General features: G+C 44.2%; 1 protein-coding gene across 1 annotated transcript in view; it reads right to left on the bottom strand.

Annotated features, from left to right (window-relative positions):
- PKHD1 (PKHD1 ciliary IPT domain containing fibrocystin/polyductin) overlaps positions 1–4,954 on the bottom strand; it is a 271,278-nt gene extending 266,324 nt beyond the window's left edge. Inside the window, exons 1-3 of the mRNA XM_074861360.1 lie at positions 4,819–4,954; positions 1,862–2,033; positions 655–732 (exon numbers count right to left, since the gene is read on the bottom strand). Coding sequence (XP_074717461.1) covers positions 655–732; positions 1,862–1,913 — 130 coding nt within the window. The 5' untranslated portion in view covers positions 1,914–2,033; positions 4,819–4,954. The remainder of the gene's footprint in view (positions 1–654; positions 733–1,861; positions 2,034–4,818) is intronic.
- Between the last annotated feature and the right edge of the window lie 12,814 nt (positions 4,955–17,768).

Genomic DNA, 17,768 nt, shown 5'->3' with positions numbered 1-17,768 from the left:
ATTTAACTCCAGCCCAGCCCAAACCAGTACGCATATTAAGATCAAGTTCATCCCACCATGCAACTGTATGGGGTTTTTTGCCTCCAATACAGTATTTTATCTCTGCCACATATATTCTATTGCAGAGATTGACAGTTATTGGGAGTTTGAATTGCCTTAGCCATCTACACTGGAAAAAACACATGCCCATACTTAAAGCCCCTGCAAAATTAGTTCAGTTTGACGTGGTCTTAGCAGTTTCTGATGTCTTGCATAGTTTTGCCAACAGGACCTCAAGTTGGCCTGTGCTGTAAGGTGGATCTGCTTAGCCCATTTCTTTAGAAGGAGCCATCCAAAGGATCAAAGACTTTTAATCTTCAGAAAGTCAAGCTTTATCTGAACATAAACTAGCATGCTTAACTTTCATAGCATAATCAAACACAGCTACAAATGAAGAAGGTTTACAACCAACCTTCTCTTTGCTCACAATCTTCACAGGTGGTTCCCAGCCCACAAGCTCACTTTAAATGACATCAGCGGTTTCTCAATTTGCATTAAATTGCACATTTCCTCCTGGTCCCTGGAAGGTATTTGTTGCTTAGGGTTTGTCACAAATCCCAGTGGAGCTGATTCTCTGTCACTTTGACATGTGCTTTATAAGAGTTTAAAACTCACCATCCAGGGTAATAGTAATCCACGTTCCTCCAGCGACACTGCCCTCTCGGGGCTTAAGGAGCAATCCTGTGGCTGTCACTGCAAAAACAAGCCAGCTACATCAGGTTGAAGTATAATGCAAGCATCTAAAAGATCTCATTCAGGACAGGACATAAGTAGTCTGAGAGTTGTCCTCCTGTAATCCCACCCTTCATCTCATTTCTCCTTCTTAGGCATCCAAATTAGTCATATTGCTTATCCTTTTTTCCCCAGCTGTCTCCCCTATGTAATAGTCCTGCTTCCCCTCAGGTGGGGTTTGATGCCTCCAGGACTTGGTGAACCAAGATACAGTCCGAGCCTTCTGTCCTCCTCAGGAATTAAAATAAAGACAATAAACCTCATGTTTATTCCTCCAGCTCTCAAAGAAATGTGTTTGATGACTTCTGTGCACTTTCCCAAACTTAGGGTTGCCCACAAAATATATCCTCTTCTGGCTCCAAGACAGCCTGTCCAGCTCTTTCTTAACAAAGTCCTTAGGAAAGAAACAGGCCTGGAAAGGAAATCTTGCTTCACGAAATTAAGTCACCTGTAGCTTGCTATACAATGCCTTTCATGAAGGATCAAATTATTAAGGTAATTTAGGATTTATTTTGGGGACCCTCATCCTCAGAAGCTAATAGAGATGAACCACTGGCTGACTTCTTTTTTTTGTAGCCGATGTGGATTTTTTTGATTTTTTTTTTTTTTTTTTTTTGTAGCCGATGATCTGCATTTTCCAGAAGTCCTTTTACAGTGACATCCAGTTTCCTGTTTAGCATTTCAGGAGATTTCCAATTTATTAGCTGCACATGAATGCAATCTCACTGAACACCAGTATTGACCACCCAAATATTGGACACGCTTGCATTATGAACCCTTAATATCAACATGCAGTGATAGGACTATCATCAAGTGAATGAAAAACAACAAGCGTGAGATGAACCCAGGTAGAACAGGGAAAATTAACAATGAATCCAGAAATCTCCACTGGCTATGGAAATAATGCCATGAAAACCACTGATAAGGGTGGACAATGTCCAGTATGCTGCAGTCAATATCCCATAATATTCAACACCTTTGAGAGATGCTTCTCCACGTCTCAGTCAATCTGAATCCAACCCAGTGGCACTGGACTTTGCTGGTGTTGTGTGACAAGTGTGGTTGGAGTCAACACCTCTCTATCACCCACCTGCAAAGAATAGCAGCTCAGCACTCAGAGAGGATGATCTCCAAGGGTTCATCTTGAGCTTTAGATGGGGATTTCACAAGAGTCTGGCTCCAGGATCATGGCTTGGAGCCTTCAGACCTTCCGTGTAACATCAAAACAGCCCCCATCTGTATTCTTTCTTCACACTGCAAATCTGTGGGAGCAATGGTCTGTGTTATAGCAGACAAGGCAGACTGCAACATGGAATCACAGAGAAAACACTGCTTCACCTCTCACACAGTATAAAGGAGCAATACATTGCAAGCCATACTCTTTCTCCTCACACTCAACAGACCTATATAGAACATATGTCCCTCTGAGCAGACCACTTTCCAGCCAAGCTCAGGACGAGCTTTCTCCCACCGGGGCCGTGCTTCAGGAGACTGACTCTGATTAATCTTTAGGCACAGGTGAATTGGTGAAAGCAGTTACAGGATTTAGAGCCTATGGTGTTAAACTCTCCTAGCTCTGTGCTGCTTTGTGTGAAATTGTTGCATTTATTACATTAAACTAAATCACGCCATGGTCATTCGCCAGCTCCAAAGCCAAATGACAGGTCTTGACTATGCTATTAATCTCTCTAGCCTTATACAGCTAGACCCAAACTGGGAATGGCCCATGCTGGCTCCTCAGGTGTGCCTAGAAATTGTTTGGAAGAGCACTGGTAGAGTTAATCACAACAGCTGTGATCTAAGAACAACTGTTCCAATAATTTAAGAAAATAAACATTTGAGTCCTTGTAGACTAGAAAGTTCCTTGGTCTTACTTGCTATCATAGCCAGACAGATCACACATTCCTTTCATAAAGTCCATGCCAGGAACTGTTACAACATTTAAAAATATAGACCATCAACTTCTACTGCCTTCACCCTGAGCTTTGAACTAGTATGGACATAACCATGGGTCAATTAATTTAGCCACATTTTTAAATGAGCAAGAACCTCAAATTCTCACCAGTGAGCACAGAGACTGGAACACCTGTTTTTCACGGGGGATTCTTCCCCTTCCCCAGAACATCTCTGTTAAAACTCAACTCGGACCACAAAAGCCCCAAATATAAAATCATATGGCAAGAAGCTAATTTAGGATTTCGGATTGTTGTTATGGTAGGACCTAAAGGGCAAAATTCACAATCACTGTAAGAGACACTGTATAATCACTAATTCTTAAAGGGAGAATTCATGTTCTGCATGCAGAAGAGATAAAAGATGCAAAGGCAGACAGCCTTTCACATTCCTGCTCCACCAGTCTGTTATTGAAAAAAAGACAAGAACAGACCTCAACTCTGTTAAGGCCTAGTTCTGCCCCAGGACGATGGTACCAAGATGGTGCCTGTCAGGTCACCTGAAAAAAACCTTAACAACTGTCCATAGCACTGTCTGCTTTGCTGGCTTCTGTAAATGTCTATAAGACCCATCAAAATGAAGCCAATTAAGTTGATTAACAGCTACATTAAAGAAAACAACACTACTCAAAGAAAAAAAAAAAAAAAAAAAGGCTGATTCTTTGTTGGCTAGTGCTACAGTGGTTCAGAATACCTGATGCTTTAAGTCATTTTTAAAAGGACTAACACATGCAGAGAAATGATCTGGGGTCTATAGACACAAAGTGCTCTTGAACACTGATTAGAAGATGTAGTCAACTTGTGTCCAAGGGTGCTGGATATTGTTGGGGCACCACACATTTGTTACTTAAGAGAACAGGGAAGGAAAGGGAACTTGCTTCTCTGGTCCTGTTTCTTTCTGTCAGACCTTTGCCAGATAACGCAGTAAGGAGTTTCAAGGCAGCTGGTGAAAGGTTGGAGAAGAAGCATTCTCCAAGCACTTAGGGACACCCAATACTGATCTAGTAATTGGGTTATTTTTGATAGGAATATACTGACCTCATGGGAAAGGGAGGGAATGAATGGAGAACAGAAATAACTGCTCAGAACTGGTCAGCAAAGCATTTGGTGATAATGGCAAAAGAGGTCAAAATCCAGAATAAAGCCACATCCACCTTTGTTGCACAACCCAATAGCAGCAGATCCATAGAGCAAAGCCACCAGCTCTGAAGACCGAACATCCCACTGCAAGCATTCAGGGGTGTTACACACAGCACTAGCTCTACCCTAATCCCATGGACTGAACATCCGTTAATGGCTGGGGTGTTATTTGGTGCATATCTTTGAATTTATCCAGAAGGATTGACATCTGTTCACTGAGACAGTTCTGTGATGTGAAACAAGTCACTTTGGAAGCAAGTCTTCTCATCTCCAGATGATGCGTCTTCTGGTCTAACACAGACACTAACGGAGATACTGTGCAGCCTCTAAAGCACCTCTGCCTCCCTTAGGAGTAGGGACTATTTTTGCAAAATTAAAGTGGAATGCAATGCATCCATAGCGAGTGTTCAAGAACGAAGTCTGCTGATTGGTTCTTTTGGAATGGCAAACCTTATAACAAAACTGATTTTCACATGCTTCCTTCCCTGTTGCTATTACCATAAACATGATTTTAGGATCATCCAAATAGTATATAGACATCATGGTCATGAATTCTCAAACAAAAAACTTCCTCAGAGCTGCTGGGATACAGAAGACAGAGATACACAGGGCTGTACGGTGGAAGAAGTGTGGGTTAGCACCCTAGAAAAGATGTAACAGAAGAGTGACATTCTTAGAGGTGAGAGTTGGGCAGAAGCTTTAGTTACCCCATAACTATGTCAAACACACTGTCCCCATAAAGCCAACTTCTAAGTTTCTATTGTTTATTGTACCACAAGACCTACTGTGACTACTCTCCCTATATTTCTTACACATTTTAATATAACTGCAGTTTATAGGGGTCAGAGTCTAGAACCCTGATGCATGTGAACCTTGCATTTCAAAGCAGGTGTATAAAGGATCATTTAGATTTACTTTTCTTATTCTTATTAGGACTTTTTCTGGTATTACTTACCTTATTCAATTTTTTGTTCTTCCATTCCTCTGATGAGCAAAGTGCAGAAGCTCTGGCACCAGCATAACTGCCCCACCCCTTTGATGCCAGGTCTACTTCAGTCTGAGGTTGTGTTCGGCACTCAGTTCAGTCCCTGTGTGGGTAACAGAGTCACAGTGTGCTAAAACCCACCAGACTAGTTTTTTAAAAGTCTCAATGCCTGTCACAGACAGCTCAGAGTTGTCCATTGGGCACGCTTAATTATTAACCTAAGCAACTTGTTGCTATTAACTGTTTTGTTCCAAGTCTTTAATGACTGTAAGAGAATAACCTGGGATTGTTCTTCCATTGGTATATGACTAGATCCTCCAACAGGAGGACAATGAATCCATTTTATGTTCTTTTTCTCCCACAACATGGCAGAAAAACCAATGGAATGGTTTCTTAATATGTTAATATCCAATCTAGGAGTGACTTTCACAGCAAGTGGAAGTCAAGTTTTCCTTACATACTCTTAATTCAATTTTTCCATGGCATTCCCAAGAGTGTCTGCATTTGGCAGGAACTCTGCCCAAAGGGTGTTCAGCCCCCTACCACATCTCAAGTACCTATACCCCTGCAGGTCTTTATACAGTCAGTGGTGGAAAAGAGTGCAGTGGCCTTACACAGTGCTATCATTTACCCCATGGAGAGCCATGTGCCTTCACCAGCTGTAGGGAAGACCCACCTCAGCGTATATAGGATGCTGAACAGCTATGTGAACATCACCCCTATTCTCACCTTTGCATCCATCTATCTGAAGCCCAGATGGTTTTTGATGAAGCCACCAGAAACAGGATTGGTTACAGAGGCCCTGCACTGGTATGGATGCCTTCATGGAAGTTTCCACTGAAATTCAGAGGAAGCTCTCAGACACCACAGCATAACTACAGTTTAATGAATTACCATACCCCAGTCAAACAGCAGCAGCATGTATACATGCTCTTACCTCAGCCCCAAAGGGAGGTGAAACAGGCTTGCTTGTTCTTCCTCAACCTCAATTCAGAGACACAGTGGCACAAAGTCATGGGCTATCAACCTTTATGGAAGTTCTGGAGCTCTGCCCAGCAGTGGAACCAATTGTGTTGGTTCATTCTTAGGTTAAGCCTCAGTGTCTCAGCTACATGTAGCAAATGATTACAGGAACCCAATGAAGGTTAACCCTATCCTGCTCACTAGTCTACACTCAGTTTACTTATGAGCTGGAATTACACTTGAAACATGGTCAGAAGGAAGAGCAGACTTAAAGGAATTCTCAAAAAAACAAAAAAGTATTGCCCAAGGAAAGACAGTTCAAAGATGATAACTTGAACACAGCAGACAGAGCCAGGTGCTGGTAACGGGGTCCACTGACAACTCTAAATGAGGAGATGGACCAGGTCCAGGGGGAGCCCACTCAGGAGTAAGAGGAGACAGGGCTGGATGCTCAACTACAACATAGGCCCATGATCTAGCTAGAAGGCAGGACTAAAGATAGGACTGAAGACCAGTACTCCTACAACATAACTCAGGGAGGGACTACTGGCCCAAACAGGTTAAATAGGGCTCCTGACCCATGAGCAGGGTGTGGTTGAGGGTCCCAGGTGAGGCTGATCAGGGCTATTAAGTTTTATTGCTGCCTTCAGAGTCCTGACATTTCTGCTCACTCAAACACTCTAGATCACAGTGAGCATCTGTCATTCTGTATAACATTTTATGATCTAATCCTAAGGAAGTGCTTTATGTAGAAAATTCTCAACAAAATGTTCTAGGCATGCAGATCCAAAAGGATTTGACTGGGACAAGGAGTTTATTCTTTGCAAAAAGTTGCAGATTAGGTAAGACATTGCATAGGGAACCAACCCTTTGGACAAGTTGAAATGCGAAAAGAAGGAGAGAAGCTGGTGAAGACCATTGTCCTTAATAACCAGAAACACAAGCCTATAACTCAGATCAGGAGAGGAATGGTTGAGTCACACAGGAGTCTTGTTATATGAAGTGTAAATACTCTCCCTCTACTAGCTGATGACCATGTTTAGGTATGATTACCCACCAAAGAGAAAAGCAGATGAATAAGTGCATGTTTGTACATGTGTACAAGCAATTTTTTTCCTGCTGAAGGAAAGTTCTGTTCAAAAATATCACCCCAGGCCATCTGATTTCCTTCGTCTGCAGTTATTCATTTGGAGGTTTCAGATTTTAGCTGTATGAGTAGAAACAGCCTTACAGACAGGCTCAGCATCAAGAATCTGAGAAACTTTCCTGCGTTGCAACCATAAAGGACACAGAGAAAAGCAGGAGGTGTGAGCAGTAGCTCTTCGTCACTAGGTGGAAGTATGGAGCCGTTGAAGGCTTCTCTACCACTTGAAACAACTGAAGACTGGCCAAGCTCTCACTGTTCTGTCTGACACAGATCCAGGACCACTTTCTGTTAACCCTCTGTGCTGGAGGGAAAGGCCACGATCAAGCAGGCAAAGCAGAGGAAAAGGAGATGTTGGACCTATTCCCAGTCCTTTCACTCACTAACGCATGATTTTGTCCAAACAGCTTCATCTTCAAGACGTGTGCGTGTAAAATGAGGGTGGCAGTGCACTGCCCATGAGGCCTTTTTCAGGGCAGGTCCTTTCAAAGGGTAGCAGCATGGGAAACACTAAGCTTCCCCAGGACTTGTAGCATTTCTGGGATGGAGGAGTTTTGCAGGAGCCAAGCAAGGGCTCCCCTCACGCTCCCCCAAGCTGTCGCACGGCAGCCACCTCGCGAGAGGAACGTGGCAGTTGTTGAATACCACATGGCATCTCCCAGCTGAACAGCTGAGGGGAGGATAATCTGGGATAAGGTGAGGTTTAGCAATTTTGTCTGCAACTGCTCGGGAGCTCCCCTCCTCCCTCCCAGCTCTACTGGTGCATGCACCACCCCAAGTCAAGGGCACCAGCCTTTTCTGCCTGCTCCTCACCAAAGTCAGACATCATTGTGAGGGAACGTTGTGGGAATGCTGCCTGCACTCACAATTCCCACACCCACACCTGTAAATAGAGCATAAAACACCCCCGAGGAAACAAGTCTAATGGGGCTCATGTTTGGAACAGCAACATCATGTTTCTCTTGGACATGGCTGTTGATAAGCAGGTTCTCCTCCAGCGCAAGGTGTGCCATGCTGGACACACAGTGTCAACATGAACAACATGAAACTGCTTGAACTTAGGGACTCAGTCCAGATGTGTGTCTTGGAGAAAACTCTGTGCTTTCCAGCGTGGCGTTGTCAGTAGTTAAGTGTCCTCTTCCAGCCCTTACCTATCATATTTGTCATCTCCCCAAGCAATCTTCAAACCATGTGTGCCCAAGAGATGGGTTATCCACTCATACCATCAGCCTCCTGCCAAAATCAAATCAGGACTTCTGCAAATACTTGGAAAGTCTCTGAAGAGGATTTCAGCACTGCCCACAGGCCAACCTGTGTGTCAAACTTTGTGGATACCTCTGTGAATGAAATAAAAGAACCAAGGGCTTGGGCATTGTATCTCCATTGATAACAAATTGCAAACATGATCCCCTGCATGGTTTTGACCCAGACCAGCTTACGTTAGCTCAAACAATTCCTAGCCATGGTTCAGGAATCAGCATGGCCAGTGCTTGCTCCTGATCAGTGACCAAGTTTTTGAGGATGTTTTTGAGTTTAATAGCATGGACATGGCTGCAGAAGCAGGAAAGAGGCCCTACAAAGTTGGCTTGCTAGTAGACATGTAGCGTGGAAGACTTTACAGGCTAGCGTGTCCTGCAAGGGCAGCCCCTGCATTGGCCATGCTGTTCTGTGCAGAGCTCTTACAGCTGCTCTTTCTTTCTATTAATACTTCATTTCTTGTGTATTGACACAAACTTCCTAGCAACCAAGGTCACAAGATAAGGTGTTAAGAAGCTGGACTGATTAATAATAAATCCTGGAGTTTGATGTCTTTTTTTTTTTTTGAGAGGCTTGTTAGACACCAGCAGGCAGGGTGCTGAGCTGGGATTTCCAAGAGAACCTCAGGGGATTTGGAAACCCTGCTCTGATATAATTTCTCAGCCTTCCTCCTTCTGGCCCTCAGCATCCAGCTGGGTGAAGCTACCCATGGGAAGGTGAATTGACACAGCGCTGTAATGCTAAGCAGGGATCTGGCATCTATCAGCCATCCTGAAAGGAGGGGCTCACACGGGTTGGGTTTCTTTAGCTGTCATCAGGATCCAATGGTCCCCATAGACCAGGTAAATACCTCTCACTGCTATCAAGTCCCACCATGCACGATGGACTGTACCTACTGCCTCCCCACTTTCTACAGCCCTGAGCATCCTTCAAACGAGACCAGCACCACAGCCTTAAATCTCTGTCCTCGCCAAGCCACTGTGTTCAGTCCTGGGTTTGTTGGAACGGGCTGAGTTACCCACCATAGTGAGAACCATGTCCTTTCCATCACAGTCCTAGCCACAGGAGTAGGGCTGAGATAAGATGGCTTGAGATTTTAGGTGTACCTTGTATTGTAAAATAACACGCAGAAAAAACCCATCTTTCCTTCTGACTTTCAGTGTACTTAAGTCATGAATCACTTATGTCTTGATGCTCACAGGTAGGGCAAGAAGAATAGTCAGCCAGGGATGAGCAGAGGGATTTCAGAAGCGGTGTCTGGTTTTGCCACATTCAATTCCTCATTAAACACCTTAGCGCAGAAATCTGAGTATGAGAAAACCAATACAGCTAGTTCATGAATATTTCTCAAATCAGGAGGAGAAAGAGCCCATGGTAGGTCAGGAAAGGCACTCAGATCTCCTTATCTCTAACTGCGGTGTTTTAGGCACCAGGCCATAATCTCCCCAGCTGAGCTGCTCCCTTGCCTGTCATGATTTACATGGTAAAGGCAAAGAATATTAGCATGAATACTGCGTGAGCTGATCTAGGGAACATAATAAAAATTTTACAAAAGGGGATTGAAAGTCAACTAAGAAGTGAAAAAGTAAAAAGAATCCTTTGTACTTATCGGGCAGTACCAATACCTTCAAATTTCCCTTTATTCCTGCTCCTTTGCACTAAAAAAAGCGTTTTGTTTCCTGAAAGTCTTAGCATTCATATTATTAACTTTTTCAGTTGTTAAAACCTTTTATTACCACTACTTCTACTTACATTTTCAGCCTGTAAGTGAGCTGCCTGACTTGCTGATTTACAGCAGGTTCAACTCTTTCCTTTGAAAAATGTTGGTGCTTCCAGGAGACTTTCTGCATGTCTTTACAGGGTCACTTTTCAGCATGATAAAACTCTGTTGAAGCTGTTCCCATAGCTACTCTCACTGCATTTTAAACAGGCGATGGACTTCTTTAAATATTAAATTTATTGCCAGTGCAGCTGCTTTAATGACAGGTTTGAGGCTTCTTTGTTTTCAAGGTTGAGTGTGTTTCGGCTCACGTCCCCTGTGGTCGGAGGGGATGCGAGTCACCCAGCCGCCTGCCTGTGGCGGATGCTGGAGCCTGGGGATGCAAGGGGCAACTGGGTAAGGAAAAACCAGCACCTTGCAGGGGATTTGCCTGCTGCAACTTTGGTCTTCTTGCCGGCATGTAGCGGATGCTCCCCTGCTCTTGTGGGACCTGCGAAGCGCTTGGGATGGTCAGAGAAAACAAAGGTCAAGGCTGGCTCCCAGACCCATCATGGCATAGAAATCCTCAAATAAATAAAAAACAGCCGGAAGGGAAAAAAATGCAACATCGAATAAAGCACTAGCTGCATCTGTACTGTGAAAAAACAACCTGGTGTTGAGGTCTTCGCAGAGATTTCCTCTGCCAGGCTGCTGCTCATAGACACCATCTCATTCACGCTTCCCATCAAGCAGAGCTCTGTTTCAGTGTGACGGACCATCACTCCTTCAATCTATGTGTTACAAGGCTTTTTATCATGCTAACAATAGTATCCAAGAAAGCCTACAGCTCCATTGTGTTGCGTGTTCTATAACCACACAATACCAGATAGTGTCTAGCCTAAAAAAGCTTTCGATCTAAATAGGGGCAAAGAAATACAATCCCACATGGCTGTGGGAAAACATTCATACTACAGACTCTGCAAACTCTGTAATAACATCCCCACAAGAGAACTGCACAGGTTGGACTGCAGACCCCAGAGGCAGCATTGCCCATTAAAATCAAGAGGGGTCACTTTGATGGAAGAAATCTCCCAGGGAAGTCTAGGCAGGCACTGCTGCAGACTGAAGCCATGGCATTTGCTTAAATAAACAGCTGGTAGAGGATTGGGTTTCTGAATCAAACTGCAACCCTGCACCTACTGAGCTTCATCCATCATTAGTCTTTCATTAGGAAACTTGCTCTTGGCCTGGTCCCCAGTTCTCAGAGGAGTGATTCAGGCAAATACCAACCCCTTCGCTGTGTCCAGCAGTGGTTTTTCTTCTGCCCATCCCTACCCTTGTGGCAGGGCTAACGCCCATTTTTTCATATTTTAATATGAAATTCCTTCTGTTCAATGAGTTTTCATTTTAAAGGCTGCCACTGCCCCATCCCCTCCATCCCTGCTACCCATGTCTAAGCAGGGGGAACAGGTGGGACAGCTGACCCTCATGAATGAAAGGAGAGCACAGTTTCGCTCCCTTCACCCCTTTCTCCCAGACTGCCACTGCTGTCAGTGATCCCCGAGTCCCCGGGGACTGGGGATTTGTGTGTATTAGTCACATGAAAGAAAAGAGCCTGCAGCAGGCAGCTCCCGGGCTTTGCTTCACCTCCAGGCGAGGGGATGGCTTGCCACTGTATTCCTCAGGGCTGGAATCAAGTGACACTTTTTTTTTAATTATTTGCACAAATTGGCTTCTATGTAAGATGTGCCACAGCCCAGATTTTAGAAAAAAAAAAAGGGGGAAGAAAAAAAAAAAAACAATGATCCCAGTTGTGCAGGAAAATGTGTAAAGCCAGTCACTTAAAAGAAAATGAGATCTTTTTCTGTCATCAGATCTTTGGGCTGGGATTTGGTCTCATTCTTTCACCTTGTGTGAAGTTCCACAGCCTGTCATCACACAGTGGGTTTGAGCGGAGCATTAAGGCTTTCTCTCAGTCCTAAATCTATTAATCCAATGTCAAACACAACATACTCCAGGATGGACCCCTACTAAGGTGGACTCATGTTTGCATGACGGTCAGTGAGACACTTCTCGGGGATATTGTCCTTCTCTCAGGAATAAACATCACAAACTCATGGAAGTCACATGGATGAACAACAAACTTGTTAGACTATGAGAAAGCAGTACAGGTACCTAAATAACCTTAATTCTGCTCTGTATTGCCTAGGTCAAAGAATAGGCTTCACCATAGGTTTGATCAACCTTGATTTTTAGGGACACACTAATTGGCTGCTCTAATACGAGCAGGTAGGGGCAGTATCTCCACTGCTCTCAGCTATCTCTAGTTACTGGAAGCCACAGTGCCCCCCACATTAGCTCAACAACAGCGGCTACACTGTGAGCGAACAGTTTTACACTCTACTCAGCAAGAGCAAAGCCTTTTTCTCAAGTATTTCAGGTGCTTGCCCACACAACAAGCTCTGCTTATGTATCAGCTTGGCCATTCCCATAACCATCATCAGGCAGAAATGCAAGTCCCTGAAAGCAGAAATTCAGGTCCCTGAAAGCAGAGGGAAAAATTCAGTCCCACCAGACTGGGACATGCCTGTGTGGATGGGACACTAAAGAAAAAAATGCCTTGACTGTTGGCACAAGTACAGCTATGGGACAGATGTGGTAACAGCATATTGCTTTTCTCTTAAATAAAGGTGTCCGTAATGTTTCAGGGTTCAGTTCTGACCCCCTGATGGGTTGGTCATTGCCCAGCACACCTGCTATTATCAGTGCTATGATTCCTAATTTGTTTTCCCACTCAAAACAACTTCTTTCACGTTTCCTTCTGGTTTTCTCCTTATGTTCACAGGGTCTTCATAAACTTCCTGAAATCAGCAAGAAACCATTTCTTACCCAGTCTTTAAAAAAAAACCACTTCTGTTAAACCACAGCAAGATTATTTCCCTCAGCTTTTCAGTGCTGTCATAGATCTGAATAACTGATTATTCACACAACTCTAATCAAGATATCCTTGTGCCTGTTACTGCACAGACCCATTGACCCAACAACAGAGCAAAAAAAAATAGAAAAAGAGAGGACAAAAACACACAGGTGGACTGAAGAAGGAAGCCTTGATCACAGCCTGCTCGCTTAAGTGAACGAGTTAATGCTTTAATTTAGAAGTTTTGTGTGGATTAAAATGCAAATTGAATGAATATTCAACCCCCAAAAGCAAGTCGATCCCCTTATTTTTAGGGAGGGTGGCTCATTCAGTCCAGTCAGATGCATTTCAGACAGTCATGTCATGCGTTTTCCAGCACTATACATGCATGTATAGGGGGAGGGCCATTAAAAATAAAAGTGCCAGTGTTCCCGCTGTCAGCCCTTTACCCACCTGTTCCTCTTTTAGCCCAAACGTGTCCACCTCTGACCCCGCTGTGGGACTAAGGCGCTTGCAAGGCTGTGCCCCCCACCCCTCGCTCCCCCACTCCCCGTGGCAGCTGTGTAAACCTCAAGGGCAACAGCTGGGGGCCAGGGACGATGCATCCAGTTCCCGGGTGGAGGTACAACAAAGGGTATCTGCGAGGGCTCCAAATCACTGGCCTGATGGTGGGGACTCTATTTATTTAAGCTGCACAAAGTTTGGTGTTACCCCCATTTAAACCCCGAGCCCATAAATTAGATCTTAATTAGATCTCAAGATGAGTTCTCACCACACAGTGTTAATCTGCTAATTGCCTACCCCAAGGGACACTGGGTTGGGGTTTTGGGTTCGGGATCTGTGGCCCCAAGGGTCTCCAGAGGAACCCTGGCCACTTGCTCTTCGTAGATGCAAAGATGGGGAAGGGAGAAAAGGATGAGGTGAACTCTTCTCTTGACTGCTGGATGAAGCCCTGAAATTACCTGGAACTTGCAGGGTAGATTTTTCCATCCTCTGGCAGTCAAGGGCAGTAAATTTCACACCCCGACTTCAGAAAGACAAAGATGCACAGGCTGATGCAACCCATGTGTGTGCCTGGCGGTCTGCAGGCTGTTTTCCAAAAGCCTGACACAGAATTGGGCCTTGATGAGATCCTCCTTAATGTGCTTAGTTGTAAAAACACCAGTGGGATGAGATCAAAACACTACACTGAGGCATTACTGCTTTTATTCCATCTAAAAACATGCCAGAACTCAACAATGCTCCTCCAGGATCCTTTTTCTTGCCTTGAAGGCAGATGGAGTTGTCTGGCATAGAAAGACAGAGGAGAAGTCATCAAGAAATCACTGTTTCTATTCTAATATTAATAAATTAAGATAGTCACAAGCTGTCCAACTCAGCAGGTCAGTGGAACGGTGTCTTTCTAGCTTGGGCAATGGCTAGAAAGAGCAGTCCTGATGCAGCAATGAGCCCTTGGCCATGCATCAGGGCAGCCTCCCTGGTGCTCCTGACCTTCATCAGGTAAGATGAGCAAAGAAATGAAGACTGTTGTGTTCCCAGCAGTCTTACCTGACCCACTTTTACTACTGGGTGGTCTCAGCAATCTCTCTTCTCTCTTCCTAGTGTTCAGAAAGTATCTGGAGACCTAAAGTGGTAATTCCACTAATTCAGACTGGGTGTCCTAAAAGGTGGATCTACCTGGAGGCCAGGTAGATCAGTCCCAGATTTACAGGGGACTCTGGGTAATTCACTTAAGGTCTTCAGGGCTTATCTAGCAATAAGGATAGCAGCAGAAATAGCATGAGATTAGTGACATCTTCAATTCTCAGACAATGAGTCTGTGAAGTCAATAAATGTCTCATTAGCAATTTTCCTCTCATTAGTCCAACACCAAAAGCAGGTAACATCCTCGTTATGTTCTACATTATTATGAATTTTGTCATGTTCCTTTACCACATCTGTGCCCACAGCTGGACAACGCTACGCTGTTTGCATAGCTCATTGTAGTCTTCATATGTTTGAACCTTGATTTCACAAGAACTAAGTGGGCCAAAAGGCATCATGATGGAGTATCAACCTGACGAAACAAGGAATAACTCCAGATCCCTTAGACTGGGGAACCCCCAATACAGGAATCAGGGCAGCACTTGCTACATGAGTTACTGGCATTGCTGGGAGGAGTTGGGGGCTCTGCATTCAGTGGAGCCTTACTCAGATGCCTCCAACCCAAACACGTCCAGGAGACTTTGTTAAGACATTCTTTGAATATTGGGTACAAACCAGGCTACTTCTTGGCCTTTTTCTGCAGATTACTGTCTCCTCCCATGCTTGTTGTCTCTTAGTAATTGTGCAAGGAACTGTTGGAGTTGCAGCTCTGATTGCTGGAATTGGACTGATGATACCTGTTGGCAGTCGCTGTATCAGGCCATCTAAAGAGGTCAGCAATTCCCATCAATTAACCCAGAAAGTACACTCAAAATCAAGCAGAGACTCTAAGACTGGGTGTCTTCCAAGGGCAGAGGACTTACTTTCTGCATCCAGGACATAAGCATTCCAGGTTTAAACAGCCTTTTTCATTCTGGAGTCTGTGCCAACTTTCCACCTCCCTTCCTCATCACCTACTCTCCCAGGCAGCATGCAGGCATGCTCCCCCACCCAAACCCTCTCCAGCTCAATCAGCTGTCACAGGCCCTGCATTCCTGCAGGACTCCCAGAATTGGCAGCTCTGGACATCTGCTCTTTTCCACCCCCGCAAATATGCAAGCAGGTGTGAGGCACCACAACTTTCCTTGTTCCTAGCCACTTCTACCCAGGCAGTGTGAATGAAGGCACAGCCAGAAGGGCAGATGATCTGTTCCCCTCCATCCTCTTAGCATCCCTCCAGGGAACGTACAGAGACAATAATCAATCTCCACCATTGAAGCAAACCCAGAAAAATTAATCTTATGTGGCTGAATATAATTTCCCTCTACCTCACTCTAGCAAGGACTTGACACCAATGATGAAAATGAGAAAAGTCAATGGTTTTTGGTGCACTGCAGCACCCAGTTACAAAGGGGTATCTGGAGCATGTGCTACTTAGGTCAGTAAAGCTACAGAATACTGTGCAAAATAAATGGGATCTATATTAACCTCACACTTTAAGGACCTTCAATGAAGGGATTCTGAAGAATAACAGTTTCTAGTGAAAACCAGGATGGAAAAACCCCAAATTTTTCACTGCTCATGAAAAAACAACCACTGTTGGTTGCTTTCCTCCAACCAGCCAAGCTATAAAGCGATGGTAGGTATTACAGGGTGACAATGGTAAAGAAAACAAAGTGGCAAAGCAGAATTACCCTATTGGTATCGGCCAGGAATACCAGAACTACCATACTAAATTGCCAGGAGATCCAGGTTTTAGATGTCTATCATCAACTCAGAGGGGGTGAGGCTGAGCCCCCTCCCCAATCTCCTTATCCAGCCACTGGCAGCGGGGATGCTGCTGTCCCCTCCTGTGCAAGAGAAAGCTCAGTGGGACTCTGCTCAGTTTATCAGGTCAAACACAGCCACATGGCAAAACATTTTCACTCTGGATCTAAGAGTCTGTTCATTTACCTGCCACAACTACCTACTGACAACTCTAAAGAAGAGATGTTTGGCCATTAAAGAAACAATTAGGTGCAATTCCCATAGAGGTTTTGGCAGCTCTTTTGCATTAATTACACAAAACACTTTTCTATAGTGATGGTTAAGCTTTTCACATTCCTGTTGAGGTCCGTCACCTTACACAGAAATTAGTCTATTGGTTGATGTTACAGTGGCTCAAATGCTACAAGAAGTACAGTTGCCTGGCAAGTTTAGAGTTATCCATCATATCAACTATTTTATGAATGGTAATCAACATGGAGCACTGTGGAGGACTGATTTTACCCAGATTCCAATGAATCTTTAAGTGTTGAATAAAAATAAAATAAAAATTAAGTTAATGTAGTTTGGGCAGTTTATGCCCTATAGGTTATTATCTAGCACTCAAAAAAAAAAAAAAAAAATTGAATTCAGTGCATTCAACTTGTTTCTTTCAAATAAGTGGGATTTTAGGGGGAAAAAAAGAAAAAAAGGAAGAGCATCTATTTTGCTCTAAAAGTTTCCACTTTCTGCAACTGCAACCGTGTGCAATGCACCAAGGTTTAGAGGAACAACCACCTTTACATAAGGAAGGGGCTGATACCTTATAGGAAATCCAGGCCAGCCAGGGTTAATCCCATGACCACATGGGACCATGTGGGGTCCCTGAGCTAAACTGCTGCTCCCGATACTGCTACAAGGTGTATCAGTAGCTCTAAATAGGAAACATCCACTTTTTACAGCTTCCACACGGCCACAGAAGTCACATGCCGAGCTTACACTCAGCTGCCATCCCTGCATCCTTGTGAAACCCAGCACTGCCTGCAAGCACCGGCACGCTCCAGTGACACCAAACCCCTCTCTCAGTCTCAGCTGGCTGCATCCAAAATCTGCCAGACATCTACCCAGGCTGTTACAGGAGAGCATCAGCCCCAGCCTGTCGCGGATGAAAGTTTTGACACGGTAATGATTTAGTAAGAAATCTAGGTTTATTAATAACTAACAGCAATTTATTATTACAAAATAATTCAGAAATACTGAAAGAAAGAAAAGCGACTTATTCACAGATTCTAAAATGACAAGATTCACACTAACTTACTTAACGGTACCTTAATTTTTCTATATATATGCACGCATACACAAAATGGACAAACACACGGAAACAAAGGTGTTTGGATTCAGTAGAATAAACACAAAACGGACAAACACATACAGAAACAAAGGTACGTACCCCCCACACCCCCAATAAACAGAGAAAGGACGGGTGAAAGAGAAGCTAGCTCAAAGAAAATTTTCCTCTCGAGTTTCGAGCAAATACTCACAATGCCTTGGCATTCCTCAACAGGTGATAATTG

Source organism: Strix uralensis, chromosome 3, assembly GCF_047716275.1.
Source record: "Strix uralensis isolate ZFMK-TIS-50842 chromosome 3, bStrUra1, whole genome shotgun sequence".
In the NCBI taxonomy this organism is placed as follows: Eukaryota; Metazoa; Chordata; class Aves; order Strigiformes; family Strigidae; genus Strix; species Strix uralensis.
This window is presented reverse-complemented; position numbering and strand designations above follow the sequence as displayed.